The sequence below is a fragment of the Lathyrus oleraceus genome, chromosome 4 (genome assembly GCF_024323335.1).
Source record: "Lathyrus oleraceus cultivar Zhongwan6 chromosome 4, CAAS_Psat_ZW6_1.0, whole genome shotgun sequence".
NCBI classification, from domain to species: domain Eukaryota; kingdom Viridiplantae; phylum Streptophyta; class Magnoliopsida; order Fabales; family Fabaceae; genus Lathyrus; species Lathyrus oleraceus.
The window spans coordinates 29,139,788-29,163,686 of record NC_066582.1 but is presented as its reverse complement, the minus strand read 5'-3'; the positions used below and the strand labels follow the sequence as shown (position 1 = coordinate 29,163,686).

At 36.4% G+C, this 23,899-nt stretch overlaps 2 protein-coding genes across 2 annotated transcripts; one reads left to right on the top strand and one right to left on the bottom strand.

The window, feature by feature from the left end:
• Window positions 1-11,788: 11,788 nt before the first annotated feature.
• Window positions 11,789-14,944, bottom strand: LOC127138570 (18S rRNA (guanine-N(7))-methyltransferase RID2). Its single transcript, XM_051065041.1, has 9 exons — window positions 14,730-14,944; window positions 14,564-14,639; window positions 14,395-14,478; window positions 14,236-14,291; window positions 13,924-13,980; window positions 13,601-13,650; window positions 13,246-13,398; window positions 12,616-12,754; window positions 11,789-12,218 (listed from the first exon to the last, which is right to left on the bottom strand). Exons 1-9 carry the CDS (start codon window positions 14,826-14,828, stop codon window positions 12,054-12,056), a joined length of 879 nt encoding a protein of 292 aa, XP_050920998.1. The 5' UTR covers window positions 14,829-14,944; the 3' UTR covers window positions 11,789-12,053.
• Window positions 14,945-21,811: 6,867 nt separating this feature from the next.
• Window positions 21,812-23,333, top strand: LOC127135118 (spermidine hydroxycinnamoyl transferase). Its single transcript, XM_051061921.1, has one exon. It carries the CDS (start codon window positions 21,864-21,866, stop codon window positions 23,268-23,270), a length of 1,407 nt encoding a protein of 468 aa, XP_050917878.1. The 5' UTR covers window positions 21,812-21,863; the 3' UTR covers window positions 23,271-23,333.
• The last annotated feature ends 566 nt before the right edge of the window (window positions 23,334-23,899 follow it).

Here is a 23,899-nt window from a genome sequence, read left to right as displayed (position 1 = left end):
GAGCAGCTCGGGCTTCTGAACCCTGAGTTGGTGACAGCAGGGTCGGCCTATAACTGCTGCGTCCGGGATGGTGAGATTATCTGCCCGTTTGAAGTGGAGGAGGAGCTGGGGGGAGAAGAAGAAGAAGAGGATGAAGAGGTGCTCCGAGCGGAGTCTTAGTTTATTTGTTTTTCTTTGATTTTAGTTATCATGGCCTGCGTGCCTTATGTATTTTGGCCTTCGGGCGTTGTAATATGGCCTTCGGGCGTACTTGGCTTCGGCCGCTCTTATCGTTTCTAATGTATGAATATTTTCGTTATCATTCATTGTGCTCGTTTGTGTTTGATACTTGTTTGTATGAATTCGTACTCTGCTCGACTTTGTTAATCTCCTCGGTTTAGGGAACCGACGAAGTGTCGGGCTTTGTGCCCGTGGGTATCGAAGCCCGGGTCCGTTGTTCGAACCCTGGTCCCGAGGCTTGGGCCCTCCCATCGCGAGCTGGGTGCCCTGCCAGTCCTGGTACTTCGACGTTGAGTCTTGGTCAAGATCCCAACCGTCGGGGAGGGTTGTGTTTGTTATGTGACCCCGGATCGTTCCCGGGTCTCGTGGTTCCTCCCTGGGGTTTTGGGGACGAAGAGCGTGGTCGTACCTGCCACGTCTCCCCGTGGTGTATTTAGCTGTAATATTGTCTAAGTTTTTCTGCGTTCCATGGTCGAGCGAGTTGTTCTCCTTGTAGGTTTTCTAGGTAATAGGCCCCGTTGCTCGTTTTGTCGCGGACGCGGTAAGGGCCTTCCCAGTTGGCCGCCAGTTTGCCCTCTCTCGGGTTTTTCTGGTTTCTTCTGAGGACCAGGGTGCCGACCCGGAACTCTCTTTTTATGACTTTCGCGTCATGGCGTAGTGCTATTTTTTGTTTGAGGGTTGTTTCCCTGAGAGCTGCTTCGGAACGTATCTCCTCGACTAGGTCGAGCTCGGCTCTAAGGGTTTCATCGTTCATTTCCTCGTCTAGGGGCTCCTCTGTCCTCCTCGTTGGCGTCCGTATCTCCACCGGGATGACTGCCTCGGTGCCGTAAGTTAGTCGGAACGGGGTTTCCCCGGTGGTAGAATATGGTGTCGTGCGGTAGGCCCATAGGACGCTATGTAGCTCCTCGACCCATGCCCTCTTTGCCTCACCGAGTCTGCGTTTGAGGCCACGTAAGATTACCCTGTTGGCCGCCTCTGCTTGCCCGTTCGTCTGCGGATGCTCGACAGACGTGAAATGCTGTGTGGTGCCCAGGCTGGCGGCGAAGTCCTGGAATCCTCCGTCCGTGAATTGTGTCCCGTTGTCTGTGACAAGTGCCTGGGGTATACCGAACCGAGCGAGGATATTGCGTTTGAAGAACCGGAGAATGTTCTGCGCGGTTATTTTAGCCAGTGCCTCCGCCTCGATCCATTTGGTGAAGTAATCCACCCCGACGATGAGGTATTTATTCTGATATGATCCGGTGACGAAGGGTCCGAGGATGTCCATGCCCCACCACGCGAAGGGCCATGGGGAAGACAGTGATTTGAGGTCGTTCGGGGGTGCGAGGTGCATGTCGGCATGTCGTTGGCATTTGTCACATCTTTTGACGTGCTCTTTCGAATCGTTTTGCATGGTCGGCCAGTAGTAGCCTGCTCGAAGGGCTTTTCGTGCGAGCGATCGTCCGCCGAGGTGTTGAGCGTTAATTCCCCGGTGTATCTCTCCAAGTATGTCGGGGACTTTCTCTTCCTCGACGCACTTGAGTAGTGGGATGGAGAATCCTCTCCGGTAGAGTTTGCCTTCGAGGAGTACGTACGAGCATGCGCGTCGTTTGACAGTGGTCGCCTCTTTCGGGTCAGCCGGGAGTTCGTCTCGTGTGAGGTAATTGTAGATGGGTGTCATCCAACAGTGGGCATCTCCAATAGCGTTGACCTCGAGTGGAGGCGGTAGTTTGTCGATGCTGGGCCGAGGGAGAATTTCTTGGATTACTGATTTATTCCCACCCTTTTTCCTCGTGCTGGCTAGTTTCGAGAGAACGTCTGCCCGTGTGTTGTGCTCGCGGGGTATGTGTTGAACTTCCCATTTTTCAAATCTATCAAGTTTTTCTTTGACGAGGGACAAGTACTCGAGGAGGTTGTCGTTCTTGGTTTGGTATTCTCCTCGCACTTGTGAGGCCACGAGCTGGGAGTCGGTGGATATTTTTACCTCTTTTGCTCCCAGGTCCTCGGCTAACCTCAGGCCTGCGAGGAAGGCTTCGTATTCGGCTTGGTTGTTTGATGTTGGGAACGCTAGCGCTAATGATACCTCTATCAGGATCCCTTCTTCATTTTCGAGGATGATCCCGGCCCCGCTGCCTGATGTGCTAGAGGCGCCATCGACGAAGATCGTCCATTTGTGGGCGCTTTCTGCTGGAGTCGGGCAGTGGGTCATCTCCGCGACGAAGTCGGCCAGTGCCTGAGCTTTCAAGGCTTTCCTACTTTCGTATTGTATGTCGAATTCGGAGAGTTCTAGTGACCACTTGAGCATCCTCCCGGCCATATCCGGGCGCCCGAGCAGCTGTTTGATTGGCTGGTCGGTCCTCACCTTTATCGTGTGTGCGAGGAAGTAATATCGTAGTCTCCTCGCTGTGTTGATGAGGGCCAGGGCGACCTTTTCGATTTGCTGATATCGGAGCTCGGGACCTTGGAGTGCTTTACTCGTAAAATAGATGGGCTTTTGTCCTTCGTCGGTTTCTCTTATTAGAACGGCGCTGACGGCCTCGGTTGCCACGGATAGGTATAAGTATAGGGTTTCCTTTTCTGATGGCCGTGATAAGACCGGGGGTTGGGACAGAACCTTCTTTAGATGGAGTAGCGCTTGCTCGCATTCATCGGTCCAGTCGAAGCTAGCCTCTTTGCGAAGGAGTCTGAAGAATGGCAACGCGTGCTGGGCGGACTTGGCGATGAAACGGGAGAGTGAGGCGAGCACTCCATTGAGTGACTGGATCGATTTTTTGGTTTTCGGGGTCGGAAACTCCGAGAATGCCCGGCATTTGTCGGGGTTGGCCTCGATCCCTCTTTCGGTGAGATAGAAACCGAGGAACTTGCCTGCCCGGACTCCGAACGTGCATTTTTCGGGGTTGAACCTCATTTTACACTGTCTCGCCTGCTCGAATACCTTCGCAAGGTGTCGAGCATGGGTTATCTCCTCGTGTGATTTGACGATCATGTCGTCCATGTACACTTCGAGCATGTCCCCTATTTCGTCCTTGAAGACTTTGTTCATCATGCGTTGGTATGTAGCGCCAGCGTTCTTGAGCCCGAACGGCATCACGTTGTAATAGTAATTGCCCGTTGGGGTCATGAACGCTGTGTGTTTCTTGTCTGCGGGCGACATAGGGATCTGGTTGTATCCACTATATGCGTCCATGAAGGACAAGAGTTTAAAACCTGCAGAGTTGTCAACGAGCAAGTCTATATTAGGGAGGGGGAAAGCATCTTTCGGGCAAGCCCTATTAAGATCAGTATAATCAACACACATACGCCATTTTCCATTATTTTTCTTAACGAGGACTACATTAGAGAGCCAGGTTGTGTACTGGGCTTCAGAAATAAAATTTGCCTCTAAGAGGTCTTTTACAGCTCGCTCGGCAGCCTCTGCCTTTTCGGGCGATTGCTTGCGTCTACGCTGTGCTATGGGCTTGGCTGCCCGGTCTAAAGCTAGCTTATGACACGCGATCTCGGGGTCCAGCCCGGGCATTTCTGCGGCATTCCACGCGAAGAGGTCGGAGTTCTCTTTGAGGCATGCTACTAGCTCTTCTCTTGTTTCCTCGGGTAGTCCCTTACCTATCTTCACCGTCCTTTCCGGATCGTCCCCAAGAGGAATGAGTTCGAACTCCCCGTCGGGGATTGGTCGGACCGGGTGTTCGAGAGAGCGTTCCTTGGGGAACCTCCCCTCTTCGGTCTCGTCCAGCCCGATGCGACAGTCGAGGTCGATGGCGTTGACTCCTCGGGCAGGATCCTCGGTCTTGAGTTTTTTGTTGTTGCAGTTGCTCTTCGTGTTGATTATGGCCTGTCCTTTTACTGCGGCGTCGTAGCATCGCCGGGCTGCTTCGATGTCACCATGGATGGTGACCACACGTCCCAATTTGGTGTAGTATTTCATCTTCAGGTGGACGGTGGATGGGACCGCGGTGAGTTCGGCCAGTGTCGGGCGTCCAAAGATGCAATTGTAGAGAGACGGACAGTCTACGACCAGGAATTGGATTTTGACTTCCCTGGCCGTTTCTTGTTCGCCGAAGGTGACGAGGAGCTCAACGTATCCCCACGGTCTGGTTGTTGCTCCGTTGAATCCTTGGAGATCTGATCCGACGTAGGGGGCTAAGTTGGTCTTGTCTAGCTTCAGAGTCTTGAAGAGGTGGACGTACATGATATCCACTGAGCTGCCTTGGTCGACCAGGATGCGTCGTACGTCGAATTGGGCCATCTTTGCCCTTATCAATAGTGGGATGCCCGAGTTCGGGGATCCGCCCGGGAGTTCCTCCAGGAAGAAGGATATTGGGTTGGATTTTCCCCGGTATTTTGTCAATGTCGCTTTCTGCTCGGGGGCAGTCAGTAGGAGTTCGTCGAACTTACGTTTGACGGAGAGGGCTGCGGATTCCCCGTTAGTTCCTCCTCCTGATATCACCAGTGTGGTAGGGAAGTTTTCCCAGGGGCTGAGTGCAGTGATCTTGCCCTCGGGCAATGGTTCGGGGAGGAAGAAATCTTCCGGTCGTGACACGCAGAGGGCCACTTGATAGGGAGAGTTGTCAGGGGGTGTGTCTTCCCGGGGTCTCTTCTTCTCTGGCTCGTCGTGTCTGGGAGCTTCGTTCTTCCTCGTATACTGCTTCAGGTGCCCCTCTTGGATTAAAATTTCTATCGCATCCTTCAGGTGGACGCAGTCTTCGGTCACGTGCCCGTGACTTCTGTGGAACCGGCAGTACTTTGATTTGTCGGTGTGGGGCTTTGGTGCAGACGGTTTTGGGAACCTGACCCTGCCCTGCTTAAATTCAGAGTTGATACATTCTGCGAGGATGCGCTCTCGAGGAGCTGTCAGTAAGGTGTACTCGCTATATCTGCCCGCGGGGCCTCTTCCTTCCCGGAGCTCGCGAGGTCTTTCTTCTCTTCGTTTGTCTCCGTTGCGACGGGAAATGCTCGTGTCCTCGCGTTTTGAGTGCTCGGTCTCCCCAGCGTTACGTCCGCTGCGGGCATTGTGTGCCACCTGCTTTTCCTCGTATCTGATGTAGGCCTGGGCTTTATGCAGGAGCTCGTTTAAGGTGCGGGGAGGCTCGATCCCTACGGCTCTGCTAAGTTCACTGCCGGGCAAGAGACCTCTCTCGAGGAGATACTTCTTCATGTGCTCGGTGGTATCTACCTCGACAGCCTCCTGGTTGAATCGCTCGATGTATGAGCGCAGTGTTTCATTCTTCTTCTGCACTATGGCTTCAAGGGTCGCCTCAGTCTTGGGGTGACGACGGGAAGCTGTAAAGTGCCTGGTGAACATGGACCTCATGACTCTCCATGACGTAATGGACTCAGGGGCCAAGCTTTTGTACCAAGCCATGGCCCCTTTCCTGAGGGTCGTCGAGAACAGTCGGCATTTGAGGTGCCCGGTTATATCATTGCGGTAGTCGAGCATCGCGTTGACGTTGTCGACGTGATCGTCGGGATCTGTAGTCCCGTCGTACACAGCTAGATTTGGTGGTTTCTCCATGCCTTTGGGGAGCGGGGCTTCCATTATTGCCCGAGATAGGGGGCAATGCAAATCTTCCTCGTCGCTCCTTAAGGGAGACAATTCGTTGTTGTCGGGGCTGTGTCCGCGCCTTGGTGATGTTCCCGCTCGACCACCGTCACGACGGGCGCGTGCCCTGCTGACGTGGGGTTCTGGAGAGCGACGTCCTCGCTTCTTCGTTGGCTCCGAACGTTGTTGTATCCTACTCACCGGCTGGGGCCGGGCCTCTTGTCGTTCGGCTTCGAGGGCCATGATTCGTTCGTGCTGCTGGTGGAGCATAGAACCGGCCTGATTGAGGGCATTCACCATGGCAATCATTACGGCGTCTCCTTCAACGGGAACGGGAATGGGATGAAATGTCTCTGCCCCTAAATTGTGGGCGTGAGAGGCATCCCCGTTGTTTTGGGGCTCTGGAGACGGGGTGGATGGATGACCGTCCCGAGCGTCCGTTTCATGGGATGGCGGGCCGTCGTCCATATTGTAGTTGACGAGGGGACGGCTGTGATCGCTATGTTGTTCTCCGGCCATGTTGGAAGGACAGAAACAAATGAGCTTTTGATCCTCGTTTGATGAAGATGGGGATAGCTAGTTCCCACAGACGGCGCCACTGATCTTACCTGATCAGGAGGGCCTTCCAAGGTCTTGGTGAATGGGCCAGAGAATGAAATGAGAGGGGGGTGTACCTGCAAGGTGCTCCAATGCTTAAGTCAGAAAAGGTACAGAATGAGGTTATCAGAGTGTGAGTTAGAATACCTGCCCCTTTGCCATGAAAGGGGTATTTATATTGAGCCCCCAGCGCTGGGCCAAGGCTCCTAATGGGCTGGATTAGCTAGGCCCAAGGAGGAGCTGCCAGGGGACGCGTAAGAAGCGTTAAGACCTAGACCAAGGTCTGCCCCCTGGTCCAACTGCCCCTATCCCTAAGGAGACAATATAGGGGAGTTGGGTGACGTGGTGAGTGAGATGCCGTTATGGCTCTGCCCGACACAACTTAGGTGTCCGCGACGTGGGTTGACGATGAGTGGATGGAGATCATATGAGGAGGACCCGCTCGTTGTCCGACACGTATTTAAGGGGCCGGGGAGACGTTCTTCGGGCGGACGGTCGTTCACCTGACGTGTCCTCGTGGTCGTTTGGACACGGTCGTTTGGACGTGGGCTTGGCGAGCATTGGGCCGTGCCGTGCCTAGTGTCATGGCCCAGTCCAGAACACATGGCATTCATCAGGGAGAGTTCTCGATCTGTCACCATGACCTTGAGAAGCAACTTCTCAGATGTGAACAACTCCTTCAACTTCTCTAGTGCTTATGTGAAATTTTCCTCCCTTTCACGTTAAATAGACAAATCCAATAGAAAATGTCAACTTCGTTACGTAACACCAACGATCTCAAGTAGTGGGAGTCGATACATGTTTGTTTTGTACATATAATCAAAAATCAACACAATATGAAACATGTCCAACAAATTTACAGAATCAGGTTGTGTCATAGCATATATCAGCAATAATAATAGTGAAGATAAAGGACCTAACATATTAGGACCCGCTAAATCCTTAGCTAGTTCATGATTGAGCAGCATCACATTTAATTGTTACCTTTCAACCACTACTGCTTTGTATAGATCTCAACATAAATAGAACGAACAGTAACAAAAATAACACCATATTATCTTCCAATAGACTATAATCATGATATCACGTCAAAATTACATGTCACAGGTTTGAACCCATGCCCATACTCAAAAGGTCCCTATATAGCTACCAATTGAGCTTGCTTAATAGGATTGTTACTAGATTTTTTTTAATATCTGGTATATCTTTTAACATAACTTCTTAAAAACTCGAAATAAATTATCCAAAATAATTGGTTTAAACTGGAATTTTCTTTTTAAACAATTGATAAATATTCATGAATTTCTTATAAATTTGAAATAAATTAGCCAAACCAGTTAGGTTAAATCGAATTTATCCCAAAGACGCGGTAAATATTCATGAATTTCTCAAAAATCTAGTGCATATCACAAAATTCGATAAAAATTTATAAATTATCAAAATTCAAAGATTTTGTTAAAAAGTGAATATAATTATCCAAATATCTAGAATATCACAAAAGTTCTTTAAAAATCTAAATTTTAAGTTTCTTAATTTAGAGATATTTTAGTAAAAGTGTAATGTCAATATTGTACTTTCAGAAGTTATAAAAAAAATTAACGATCCTTCTAGAATATAGTATGTATAAAGAATTTCTCCTTGTCCATTTTATTTATTTTTTTATTTTTGAAACATCTAAAAATATCAAATTTTGATTTTGCAATGTATTTGATATGTTTATTTTACAATATATTTTTTATTTATATAATTTTATAGCATTTTTAAATTTTTAAATTCTTATTTGTCGAGATAAACATAACATCTACAACATGATAGAATTGCACAACATGCCCATGTTCCTAGAGAGAAACCTCATTCTTTATTTACTCAATGTAATTTTCTCAAGCTTAGACTCCCGTGTTAGTAGGATTTCTTGGGTCATCAGACTTGTCAAAGTCACATTTTTATGTTAACCAAGTTGTCCTTCATATATGGAACGAAAAGGTAAATATTCAATTACATTTTGATGTATCAATTATATAATTAAACTTTGCATGTGTATTAAATATGGATACAACTTTATTTTTGTAATTTATGACGCACTCGAGTGTGTTAGTTATGATCAGAAGAAATCCACACTAGAGCAATCTGATGAGGCATATTTTTAATATATTATGACAGTAAAGATAATGCACAAAAATACTAATATAGATAACAAATTTCCAGTTTTTAGGGCAATGGTCTATTTCATATGTGTACCAATGTCTCATAGGACCGGGTCGCTAGACATGTTAATTTATTAGTTATCGCTAGACATGTTAATTTATTAGTTATCAAATAACCCCAGGGAAGTTGAAAAGGAGAACTTACAGACATCAGGATGTCATGCAAGACTTAAATGGATGGAGACATTATACACCCATCACTTGATATCTTCTCTAGCACATCACGATGATGAAGAGTGTTCTAAGCCGGTCAAACAATCCAACAAGATTGACCCAATCGGAGCCGACCTAACATTAATACCATGAATTTTTATGCACACCTAGATGAAACAACAACAGACGATAAGCATGACCTCCATACTTAGGAAAAGATGAAAATCTCTAGAAAAACTCCATATGGAGAATTCGAAGTCGTGCAACTCAACAAAAATCGCACCAAAACGGTGAAAACATGAGTCGGTCTACCAGTCCCAATAAAATGAAACTTCGTAAATGTGGCTTTATATGCTTAACAAGTATAATAGATTTTAATGATGACAAAATGAATCCTAGGAAAACAATCATGAGCATCATCGAGTAAGAAAAAGATTGAATAAATTTAAAAGTGAGAAGGTTTTGATATTTGGCATAAAAGAATCAAGTTCTGAGATCAACATCGAAAGAAACTGAAGATGTGAAAGCTTGTCTGATTTTGTGCTTAAGTGTCTTAGTTTTTCCGATCAATTATATGTCAAATAAGTAAGAACAGGTCTTTAATTACTAAGGTAATATACACACTCAATTAAAGTGATTTGCAAAACTTCATCTTTTGTCAAAACCTTCTTAAAATTGATTTTGGTCAATGTCTAATAGATTATAGATATTACTTAATTGTTTATACATCGAAACTTCAACTTATAGTTGATTATAGATCATATCTAATAAGTTATGGCGTGAAAATCACTCTATAATAAATTAAGAAAATTACTTAATTGATTAGGGAACTGTTTCAACACATATTTCCTTTTTTTATTAGGTCTAATTAATCATGAAGGTTGTTTCATGGATTAAAACAGTTGTCTAATCGATTAGAGAGCGGATCCGACCCAAAAACCTTTTCTTTTTTAGCCAAAATTTTCCTATATGAATAAATATTTTGCTCACATCTGAAGCACAAATTTTTTGAACTATCTACTCTCATATCACACTCATTATCCTTTTGTTATAAGTTATATTCACTAAAAATCGCCTTAGTGAGATACAAGAGTGGAAAAGCTTAATCTAAGAGTGTGTTTTATGTTATTGTGTTGAATATGTTTATTCAAGATCTTAGTCATATTGTGCTATTGTAATAGACTTGAAATTTGCAAGTTAAACTTGTATAAAGCTTGTTCTAAAGTTGTTAGATTGGACTCATGGAAGACGATTTTAATTGTCTTTCACATATAAGTGTGATTGTGCATCACTCCAAGGTATGATTCACTACATACTTACAAGTTTCACATCTTTGAATTTGTTGACTTAACTGTTAGAGTGATAACCTTGGAAGCACCTCCAACCACCCCCTCATCCCCCTACCCACCACCCCAAAAAACATTCATTGTCATGACGGAGGTCTTTCAGGGTGGACATCACCAATTTACTTCTCTTTTTTTTCGTTTCAGAATAACCACCTTTCACAACCCAACCCTATAAAAGCAATTTTTAATAAGAATGAGAATACAACTTCTCAATAACTAAACTAAAACTTCATTTAACAATTGCAATACAAATCCATTTAAGCATATAATTATGAAATATAAACTCTGGTTATTTACTAAAATATAATCTTTGATTAATATTAATGGTGCCAAATGTATATATTTCATAGATTTAAATATGTGTTTTAGTTTCTCAAAATTTTCTCAATTTTTGTTTTCTATAACCTGTTTTGTATTCTAAAATAAGTTTTATGGTGAATCCAGAAATACATATTCGGATGCATCCTAAATATTTTAAAAAATACTAACAAATTTATTTTTAAATGCATTTTCGGATTCACCATAATTTAACAAAACGAAATAGGATGTATTCAAAAGTACATCTCTGAAGTATCTCCTGAGAAAGGATTGGGTTTCTAAGATTCATATTAATCTAAAAGTTGTATAAATATGGATCTCTCGGCTTATTTTTTTAACAAAATCACATCACATTAAAATGAACATATAATGGCATGTCACGTTTGTCTACTTCAACATCGTGAAGGTCTCATTTGAATTTAGGATCACAGTGTACACATGCATTATAGATTTAAAATTCATATTAAAGAATCTCCAATACTCAGACAATCGAAGAGTTGTGTAACTCGAGTATCGTTCACCGTTCACCCTCGATTGACAACAAAGAAAAAATTCAGTTCAACAAAATTTGAGCTGAAGACTGATGGAGATTTAAGAGTTATGTGGAGTACATTTCACTGTTACGAAACAAAAAATTTGATCGAGTTGGATACAAAGATTGCGAGATCGACCAAAAATATTGTAAATATATTAAAACATCTTACTTGATCATGAAATGTATTGTTCAATTTACATTAGCAATTGTCTATCTAATGTTTCGTTTCTTATATATATCATCACAATTATCAATGTTAATTTATCTTTGGTTCTACATCTATTTTGTTTCTGCATTTATTTCTGTTTCAATGGATTCTAAAAATACACTTCCTTATGATACTAAGATGCATTTCCGAATTTTGTTGCCATAAAATTTGGGTCTAACTCAATAATGAATGGATTGCGTGAATGAGATACTATTAAAAGTATATTTTCAAATTTCAAAGATAATACTATTAAAAGTATATTTTCGAATTTCAAAGATAATTTTGATTTTTCACTTGGTCGATAAATCAATAGGGTAGGAAAAACAATCTCCAAAAAAATTCTTAGGCCGACTTCTGGCCTTAGTAAAACCTACCTATTAATTTAATAGGAACTATTAATCACTTGTGTCTAGCACAAAAGTGTTTCTTACACCAATTTTTGTAACCCCTTCTGTCCTCAACAATTACGTGAATTACATATCCAATCCAATTTCCACAGCATTCATAGAAGAGAAATAAAAAAAGACTTTGATTTATTAAAAATGACCTTGATCTTTTGGATAGCAAAAAAAATCTGTACCTACAGTATGATTAGTTCTGAGTATAAAACAAATAAAACTTTAATTCTTTTCATCAATGTTATACAATCATCTGGTAATGCATCATTAAGCTGATAAAGCAAATCACACAAAATAAACTATAACTTGCAAAATTTATAAATCTGACCCGTGAAAATTACAGCAAACCCATAAAATTGATAAAATGAAAAATGGGGACAACTATAATTACTCATCACTTAAAACTATGTATTCTAGAATTGGGGCACCCATATTTAAGTGCACCCCTAGGAAACAATTCAAGAAAATATGGGATTCTGATATATATATTTTTAAAATACTGACATAATAATAGAATGAAAAATAAATATGCAACACTACGAGGCAAACACCAAAAACTATCAAAATCGGCCCTTTCGTTTCCGACCTGTGTACTTTGTATCTTGAGGAACATCGTTTCCTCTTCTTCTCATCTGATCCTTCTTCCTCAGTATCCATTCCCTTCCCTTGCCACTCTTATTCTTTTTCTGTCTCTTCAAGTGTCTATGTCTGTCTAAGTTCCGCACCTGCAGTATTTTTTATACTAACTATGAGCTCGTGTCAAAACAAAAAGAATGAACCACAATACATAAGTAAGTCTGGAATAATCTGTGTTTTCTAAATCTGAAATGATTGACACCTCAAAATGGAGCTCTCACTTTACAAGGTAAAAGACATCTAAACCACTTTTAAGAAAATTAATAATTGACATGTTAACGATTGAGATCTCCTCTTACTTTACCCTGTAAAGTAAATTTCACTCTTTAGATGAGCCATGTCCATTTATCTATAAATAAATACAACTAATCGAAATAAAAATATAAATTGTAACAAAAGACATAATTTCTGAAGGATGAAATTTTAAAAACATTTGTTATGTATAAGAAATCCGTGAATTGAATACATGGATATGGTGAGACTTACTGTCTGATTTTCTTCATCTTCACTCTCACTATCATCATCAGATAACTGATTTTCATCTTCATTTCTACCATTGGACAAAGATGCATTCGTTGATAGTTGACCACATGCGAGAACAAGAAACTCTTTTCTCTTCTTAGAACTAACATAAGACAATTGTTCTCGAAGTTAGTGAAAAACCATGCTCAAAGAAGGTTGTACAACAATTATCTTTAAAAAAAACCAATGCTAAAAACCCAAATAGAACAAAACACAAATACATAATACTGAACTATCATAATCTTTCTTTTAGACATGTTACATAAAGTAAAGGTGGGAGATACGAACAATGCAACAATGTATGTCCAGATACATTGCACATTTCCAATCTGTCTTTGTCCCATCTTTCATTTCAGTGTGCACTAATATGATTCGCTTTTCAGGTAAGAATGAAAAAGTATACAGTTTTAAGATGATTCAGTAAGACATTTAATATATTTCAGCTGGTTCTCACCTATGAAGCCTATACACTTGATTGATAAAAGCACAATACAGCACATATGGAAAATTTGTAAAATGTTTGAAATTGATGAATGGGCATGGAGAATACCCAAGTTACATAAGCCCCAGTAGTATTGCAAAATTTATACATACCTGTGTGGAAAATCCACCACTATGCCACCAGCAAACCCAGCATGCATTGCAGCATTCATAATCAATTCACGCTGGTCATTATTTTCAGGATACACTTGAAAAACAGCTTTAGCACCATTGGACAAACATTTGTATAAAGATGTAAAGAAAGCCCTGCAAAAGAATATATAAGTTACATGGTAATGTAGTGTGTGTATAAGTGAAAATTTCCAGCAAAATCCAATCTTAACATAGATGGTAAGTTGGAGAAATGCGGAAAAAAGCTGCAAGTTACTATATGCTTGGAGTTTGAAGAGATTCGAGAAACATTGATACTGAAACAACTAAAAGTGGTATTATAAATAGAGGAACATACTTCAATCTTAACCGAGGGTTGTGAGAAGATCTATCAGCATTACATAGCCACTGCATCATCATACAAGAGTCGCCAAAATTAGTAAAGAAAATGACACACACACCAATGAAATATGGGAGAAATACATGACTTAATTACGCCGGGTTAAAAATAAGGAAATGGGTTGTTAGTTGTCACAAATAAACTACAACACCAAAAGTTTTCTTTGTAACTTTAAACTTGAGAGACACTATAACTGAGTATCATTTCTTCCATCCTATTGTTCAAATTCTTCTCTCTTGTAACCTTTTCTAGTTTGATTTACTCAGTTATCGAAAGCAAACCTGAACGGCAGATATACTGATAGCCCCATCAATAACTCCAGGACGAAACCCTAAACCCTGAAACCAAAGATACATTGTAAGATAAAACCATAAGGCATGAAGCATAGCATCATGTTAATTCTATTACACATAGAGAAGCTAATAATAGCACCGAAACTTGAAGAGAGAAATGACAACACAGTATCAAACTGTCAATAACATGGAAAAGGAAATTGAGAGTACTTAAAGCATAATAGCATTAAACTAACTTGAACAGCAGCAACAACAACAACAAACGACAACACAAAATCTGAAATTAGGTGAATATTATACCTGACCCATGTCACTGAGTAATAGGTCACCCTCGACCTCACGCTCTGATGCAATGTCTGCAAGTTAACAATTTTAAAAACAAAATTAAAAAACAATGAAAAATATATACGAACAACATTACTTCCAGCAAAAAAGAATAGATTGAAAAGGAATCCATACTGAGCATTGAAGGCGAAATATCGAGACCAATCCAATGATGACCCTCCTCAGAGAGTGTCTCACCGCTGAGTCCCGATCCACAACCTACACAAAAACATAATTCACAAATCACGCAATGAACATAACGAATGAATGAATGAGAAAGATTGAAAATGAATTGAAAATATACCAATGTCAAGAAGCAATTTGGGAACACCGTCTTCAGGCAAAGCGAGTAGCTCCAAAGCTCGCTCTGATAGTGAGGCCTATTTTGTTAACTAACTTAATCAGAATCGAATTGAATATAGAGTGAAAGGAAAAAAAATTGAAACCGAGAAGAAGAGGGGAAACCCTACCTGAATTTCAATAATACGGGAAGAAGAAGTATACTTGCGAGCTTCGGTATCGTCGTAGAAAATCTCCGGCGGTGCTACTCGCTCCGGTCTCGACGCCATTGCGAAACCCTAAAACGCTAAAACCCTAAATCTGCACTCCGCCACTACCTTTGTTACCCGAGAAGAATCCTCCACTTTTCTTCCACTTTAGAGACAGTGTTACTCACCGTTTGATTTGAGTGTTTCTAAATCTAAGGGTGTGTTTTTTGTTTTAAGATTACCATTAATATTTTTGGTAGAGTGAATTAAGTTTTAAGATTTTTGTGTTTGTTACAACTTACAATTCTATAAAAATTGTTTTTAGATAAAGTTGATTAATGAAACCTAAAAAAATAATTAATGAAACAATGAATTTTGTTAATAAACACATAGATATTAAAAATAATTTTTAGTATTAAAATAAAGTTGATTAACAAAAAATAAAAAGTTGATTAATAAAATTATGAAATTCATTAACAAATATTTAGATATTAAAAATATTTTTTTTGTAGTAAAATAATATTAGTTAATAATATGTAAAATGTTAGTTAATGAAATAATAAAATTGATTAACTATATATTTTATATTAGTACTCCTTAATTTTAAGAAATAAATATTATATTTTTTTTACATTTTTTTAATAAAAAAATATTTTATTTTTATAATCAAATATTATTCACCATATTGGTGAATATTGTATACTTGTATGAATTTAGTGTAAGAATATCAATTATCCTTTTATATATTATTCTAACGAAAAATAACAATTGTGTCAAATTAACCTTCGTTGGTTATTAGTGTATTCAAATTATTATTAATGTAATGTGAGATAAATAATAAATTATGAGTATTAATTATAGAATACAATTGGAAGGTCGAGATTAAAATTACATTGGAAACAAAAAGCGACACTTATTTTAGGACAATTTTTTTTACAAATGCGACACTTTTTTGGGATGGAGAAAGTATTTATTTTTAAAAAATTAATTTAATTACAATTTTATATTTTTTATATTTTTTTAGTATAAAAAGATGAATAAAACTTGACTCATTAAACCCTTAGCAAAAATAATAATGGGTTCCTATAAAAAAAATTCAATGGCACAAATAGACAATGAATTCCACTAAATATCATTATCAAAAAAAAATTAATACATACATTTTTCTCTAAAAAAGTAATATATCTTGAATCTAAAAGAATATAAAGTGTGTAAAATATTCTTCAATTTAATTAAAAATATAAAATGACAATATTTAGATTAGAAAAATGCACAAATGATTGAGTCTATTTCAAGTCAAAGAATTTATCCAATTCTTTTTTATAGCATATTCGATAGTAAATATGATTTCAAGCAATTCAACTTTAAAGAATGTGCAAACTCCAATATTAGTTGATAAATGTTCTAAAAATGTTCATAAATTATCCTAAAATATTGCCACCACAAGTTGATATTTTAAGGTTTCCTCTTGAAGCTTCATTTGTGTTGCACTTGATCCAAATATAACTAATAAAACACTAATTAACTTGCATTCGGTGTCAAATCATTTAATAATTATAAACTCGTGAATTGAATAGTACATATGTCTGTTGAAATAAGTAGATGTCATATAGATCAATTGTTTAACATGAGAAATGTTTATATCAAAGTAAATTTTACCATTATGAAACTCAATAGTATCATTTTGTGTGAACCAAGTTTTCTATAGAATTATTATGATCAATGTCATGATTAGATTTTGAATTTGAGAACTCCAACTTCTACAAGCAAGTTTGAATAAGTATTCATAACTAATTCTATCGATGTTCATGTCAAACAATCTTTCCATCCAATGCCAGAAAAGTAAGGTGTACCTGCATATAAGAAATAAGTAGTTTGTAGTTTCCACGTCACGATTATAGAGAAAGCACCTTGAAACACTACTACGGAAAATATCTATCACAACAGTTGGAAAAGAGATACCACCACGTTGATATAGTAGTTGTGAGGTATGGTGTGACTGAATGCATGATGGTTTCCACCACGGTCGTGCGACCGTGATTATAAGTTATGTAACATGCGATCTATCACAACAGTTAATTTAAACAACCGTTATGATATTCTTCAATGCATAACATTTAATAACGGTTGGTATAACACAACCGTTGTGATATATACAACTGAGTTTATTATAAATTATGTGGAATGTTTATTTCGCCAATGCTCACTAAACATATAATCTTTCAATCTGATCTATAATATTATAATATGACAAATTAAGTTATATTATAATAACAAGTTCACGTTCAATACTTGACAAGGTTTCTTCAACTACTTATTCGTATTTTGCTCTTTAACAGTTAGAACTTTATTTAATGATGGTAGATCTTCAACCACCAATTCCTTCACCTCTAGTTTATTCTGCAAAATATTATTTACTTTGCAAACAAAATTATAGGTGGAGAGAGAGAGATGCGGTTGAAGATCTACAATCATTAAATAAAGTTCTAACCGTTAAATAACAATATGCATATAACAAATTAAAGAATTTTTGTCAAGAATTGAACGTGTACTTATTTTCTAACGTTATCTATCATATTATAATTTAATTGTATGTATGGTGTGACTGTATGTATGATGTTTTCCACCACGGTCGTGCGGCCGTGATTATAAGTTATGTAACATGCGATCTACCACAACAGTTAATTTAAACAACCGTTGTGATATTCTTCAATGCATAACATTTAACAACGGTTGGTATAACACAACCATTGTGATATATACAATTGAGTTTATTATAAATTATGTGGAATGCTTATTTCGTCAATGCTCACTAAACATATAATCTTTCAATCTGATCTATAATATTATAATATGACAAATTAAGTTATATTATAATATGACAAATTAAGTTATATTATAATAACAAGTTCACGTTCAATGCTTGACAAGATTTCTTCAACTCCTTATCCGTATTTTGTTCTTTAATAGTTAGAACTTTATTTAATGATTGTAGATCTTCAACCACTGATTCCTTCATCTCTAGTTTATTTTGCAAAATATAATTTATTTTGCAAACAAAATTAGAGGTGGAGAGAGGCGGTTGAAGATCTACAATCATTAAATAAAGTTCTAACAGTTAAATAACAATATGCAAATGACAAATTAAAGAATTTTTGTCAATAATTGAACGTATCATATTATAAGATCTGAATCTTTTACACAAGTTTGCAATGTTCGCTTTAGCTTCGTCTTTGTTATTGAAACAAACATCCCTACCTACAAGTTAAAACAAGTAGAAAGGTCAAACATTATGAAACAAGCGATTGAAACATAAACAATAATAGATAAACAAGCTTTATAACATAAACTATAGTGAAGACGAACCTCTAAAATAACCATTTACTAAGATTTGATAAAACAAAGAAATATTTTGAATAAGACGAGTTGGCTGGATAAGTTTGGGGTTTCCATATGAGAGAGATGTTAGGGTTTTATTTTGAGAGAGACGAGTGAAAGTGATGTTAGAGTTTTGTTTTGAGAATGACGACTATAATCTAATGAAGCGAGAGATAATTTCGCTTATATATAAATAAGTAACATATTTCACGACTGTTGAAATGTGAACCATGATGAAATGATTGCAACTTACACCACAATTGATTATAACAACTGTGGTGATATAAAAGATCAAACCCCATTATGTCGCGATAAATAAAAAATTATTGATGTTGGAACTCAAACCATTTCACTCCAGGTACCTTTCGCAATGGTTGATACTCATGAGAGTTGTGAAATGTCGTTTAGTAAATACAAAAAAACGCCAAAAAAAGAACTATTACAACCGCTAACAGGAAGACTGTTGTAAAATTGGTGTTATAAAAGTTCTATTTTGTAGTAGTGAAACTATATGCATTCCCTTTTGAATCAGATTGCCTTCTATTAAAATAATAGTATGCATTACCTTCCAAGTCACTAATGACTTAATAAGCGGTATGTAAAGATAACAAATGAATTTTGTCCAAGAAGACTCAATGTGATTCCTCCGGATACATTCGTAGACATCTTTAAAAGATAGATCACCATTAACAGATCATGTCGAAATGAATTTATCAACAATAGTATTATCAAATGATAAGTTAATCTTCAAAATGTCCTCAACAACTTGATGACACAAAATTTCTAATACAAAAATCTAGTTTGTTAAAAAGATTGATTAGTCATTCCTAAATCCTAATACTATATAGAGGCATGCCTTGTATGACTGGATGAACAAATTAAACCATGTCTATCATATAAATAAGGTGGCCTTTCAAAATAGCTAGCTTGACCAATACTTTATCTGTCATGATCTAAAGATAATGACTTATAAGTTTTTCTTTGAATATAGGAACTCCAAGATAGTTAAATGGTGTTTGTCCCATAATAAATCCAAGCATATATGCAATATATGTCCCAATCTAGATCCAAAAGTACCTCCACCATAAAGCTTACCGTTAGTTGGCTTGACGTGTTGATCAAAATTCAGAGAATATTCTTGAAGGAGGTGGTTAATGACTTCAGCATTTTCCCAGTAACTTTGCAAAATATCATAAGTTGATTCGCAAGAAAAGTGTGGCTAGGAATTGTTGTCTTATCAACTATATGCATGTTAACTTACCCTGGCTCGCCAACATAAATAATTGCCTACTTAGTGCCTCTTTAGAAATGACAAGAGTAAGGGAGACAAAGAATCTCCTTGTCTCACTTATCTAGAGCAAGAAAAAAATCCTACGACTTTCTCATTTATCATGATTCATAGTTTATTTGAGTATAGAATGGTAAGAATTCAATCATACAACTTTTGATAAAAATCAAATTAAATAAGAACTTTAATAAGATATTTCAAATCTAAAGTATAAAAGGATTTTCTAATGTTTATCTTCAAAGCCATACTACCTCAAAAGTATTTTTTGTGCAACTTATTAATGGCTTACGAAGTAATCTCAATGCACTCATAATATATGTCTACCCCTAATGAAGCTTTTTTGGTGTTCTGAAACAATCTTAGAACTAAGATTATCAATTAATGATTTGAATTGAAAATTTATAAGTATAATAGGTCTATATTGCTCAATAGAATTTGTTTCATATTGTTTAGGTATCAAATTCATATTGACTGAATTGAGATTAGGAATGATCCAACCTCTGTCCAAAGAATTGATTCACTAAATTGATCACATGAGTCCATAATGTATCCTAACATACTTGAAAAAAAAACTCTCAAAGTCATAAAAGCCTGAAGCACAATTATCATATAAATTGTCCACTGCATTATTAATTTCCTCCGACTGAGATATTATAGTGAGATGTTCATTATTTGCATGAATTATAAATTACGAGATTGTTCTCTCCACCATATTAATATAATTGCAATTGTTTTTTGCGTTAAATAATTTTTCGTAGAAATAAACAATACAATTATTTAATTTATTACCCTCCTCTAAAAAAATATTTTCATGTCTCGATCGGGTAATTTTGTTACTAACCTATCTCAATCTAACTATCTTGTAAAAAAAATTAATAATAACAGAATGTGATATTTTTTTGTCGAGATGGGATTAAAACACAATTATCATTTTATTTAATTCTTTATTATAATATATTTAATATTTTTATGGCGTGAATTTTACTATTAAATATATGTGTGAGTCAGGATCAAATGATACCAAAGTGTCAAATTTAATAACATGACACATCCGATAACTCTTTATCGCAGGTTCGTATAACAAAATTCACCATTGGATTGAAAGTTACTATCATATATATCATGTATATAAAAGTTTAATATCTTTCGGAAATCATTTGACATGTCAACGAAATACATAAAAATTAACGTCTTACAAAATTTCATAAAAAATGTTAATTTTTATCATTTGGTTTAACATATCAAATGATTTTTGATTGATATGAAATTTTATATGCGTGATCTATATGATAATAACTTTCAATTTAACGGTCAATTTTGTTATATGGATATATTATGAAAAATTATCGGATGTGTCATGTTACTAAGCTTAACACCTTGATTTCATATATATATATATATATATATATATATATATATATATATATATATATATATATATATATATATATATATATATATATATATATATATATATATATATATATATATATATATATATCGGATATTAATTTAACCCTTTTTAAATTAGTTGAATTATAATCTGAAAATATTTATGGATTAGCTTATCAATCTAAAATTGTAAAGAATTGGATTTGTTTTATTTTTTTGACAAAGTGAATTCAAACGCATTAAAAAATTATTAGTTTTGTATGGTTTTATTTTTTTCAAAAACTATATGTAAGAATATAATGAAAAAAGTTTTAGAGAAACTTGTTGTTGGAAATTAAAATTATCATTTGAATATATATATATATATATATATATATATATATATATATATATATATATATATATATATTTATTTATCGAGTATTAATTTAATCCTCTTTGAATTAGTTGAACTATAACGTGGAACTTAGAGGTGTAAATAGTTGAATTTATTTTATTTTTTTTACAAAATGAATTCAAACTCATTAAAAAATTATTAATTTTGTTTGATTTTATTTTTTCAAAAACTATATTTTAGAATATAATGAAAAAAATTTAAAGAAATTTGTTGTTGGAAATTAAAATTATCATTTGAAAATAATAAATAAATATATAGAGAAGTTAGAAATGATGTTTTTTCCTTTAGCACGAAAAGAATAGAGAAAAACGAATAATGTGTAAGTAACAATATAGAAGAAGTTTAATTGACAACTCCAACCAAAGTATCCTCAAATATTAATTCAAAAATGAAATATGCATGTATCATGTATATATTGCATGAGTTAATTTCAAGCTAAAATTATTACTCATTCAAGCAACCATATATCATCATGTGAATTTCATTTCATCTCATCTAATTTAGTACATAATTTACGGTATAGACAATATTTCTATTTTCTTTTCTTAAGTATATTCAATTTTCCTAATAAATCACATACTTAAGTAGCTATATATATAACACCTCTAATAAACTTTCCAAAAACTAAGTTAATAAAAAAACAAAAACGTGTGACACAAACATGTCGTCGTCATCATCATCGTCATCATCAAAAGTAACATTACAAAGTTGTTACTCCGTGAGACCTGAAGAACCAACATGGTGTGGTTGTTTACCATTATCTGAATGGGATCAAATGGGAATCATAACACATGTGCCAACAATTTATTTTTACCATCCTCCACAAAATTGGCTTACCTCCCCATCTAAAATCTCCACCACTTTGAAAGAATCGTTAAGCAAAGTTCTTGTGCCATTTTATCCATTAGCAGGTCGTTTACAATGGAAAGAAAACGGTCGTTTTGATCTCGAATGCAACTCGTTGGGAGTTCAATTCATTGAAGCACAATCTTCATTAGCATTATCTGACCTTAATGATTTTTCACCTTCTTCTGAATATTATTGTTATCTCATCCCACATGTTGATTACTCGGTTCCAATTCAAGACATTCCTTTGGTTTTTGTTCAACTCACGAATTTCAAATGCGGCGGTGTTAGCATTGGTTTGTTAGTTTCACATGCGATCGCTGATGGACAAAGTGCATTGCATTTTACTTCCGAGTGGGCACGAGTTGCACGTGGTGAAACTATAAAAATGACACCATTTTTTGATAGGAGTGTTGTATCATTGAAATCGCATTGTTGTAATGGTGTTAATGAATGGGAGTTTGATCAACCTCCATTATTGTTGGAAAAATCGAATAATGTTGAAGAAAGGGAGCGAAAAACAACGGTGGCTATAATAAAAGTGAGTAAAGCACATCTTGAAAAGATGAGAAAAACAGCAAATGAGTGTTGGGAAAAAGAACAACCTCGTAATGGTCGAAGTTTTACAAGGTATGAAACATTAACGGGTCATGTTTGGAGAAGTGCATGTAAAGCTAGAGGACATAGAAATGACCAACCAACAGTGCTTGGTGTTTGTGTTGATTGGAGGAATCGCGTGGAACCTAGTTTACCAAAAGGGTATTTTGGGAATGCAACATTGGATGTTATGGCAACTAGTTTTGCGGGTGATTTAATGTCTAAGCCTTTGGGATATGCTTCGAGTAGGATAAGGGAAGCGATTGAGAAAGTGAGTGATGAGTATGTGAGACAAGTGAATGATTATTTTAAGAAACAAGAAGATTTGACTAGGTTTCAAGATCTCTATGGAATGATAGGGAATGTTGTTGCTGATGATGAGAAAGAACCTTTTTATGGGAATCCTAATTTATGCGTGGTAAGTTGGTTGACATTGCCTATTTATGGACTTGATTTTGGGTGGGGAAAAGAGGTTTATATGGGACCCGGAACACATGAAATCGATGGAGATTCTTTGCTTCTTCCTAGTCATAAGGATGATGATGGCTCTTTATCGGTTGCTATTTGTTTGCAAGAGGTTTATATGGATGCCTTCAAAAGGCATTTTTATGAAGACATTGTGTGACTTATGGATTGGCACATAATTGCAACACTAAAAATAATTTGGTCATCTTCATAAATTTATAAATAATCCAAACAAAATAAGTATAAGAATAAGAATTTAATTATATATATATATATATATATATATATATATATATATATATATATATATATATATATATATATATATATATATATATATATTGGTATAAGGAAATCAATATTAATTTCTTAAACATATAGGTATGTATTGTCTTGTAATCTTCTTTGTTTGTGATAAAAAATATATATAAAACATGAATTGAATTCATTCTTCACTAGAGATTGCATTTAATTTGATATTTTTGTAAATGAGTTTCTCTTTGTTTTCAATAAAATCATATATAGCATACAATATATAAAATAATCAACAAATTGAATTTAAGTAATAAAATGTGAATCATTCGAAAGAAGTTGAGTTCAAATAATGACAAAAATAATTATTCCTCATACTTACTTTAATTAGATCCCGACCAAAATATATATTATTAGGTAGAGACCATTTTTCCTATTAACTAGAGAGTTAAAAAATCAATACATAAAATAAAAATTTTACTAAAAAATATAACATGACTATGCAAAAAATGTGTATTAGGAGAATAAATCATTGAT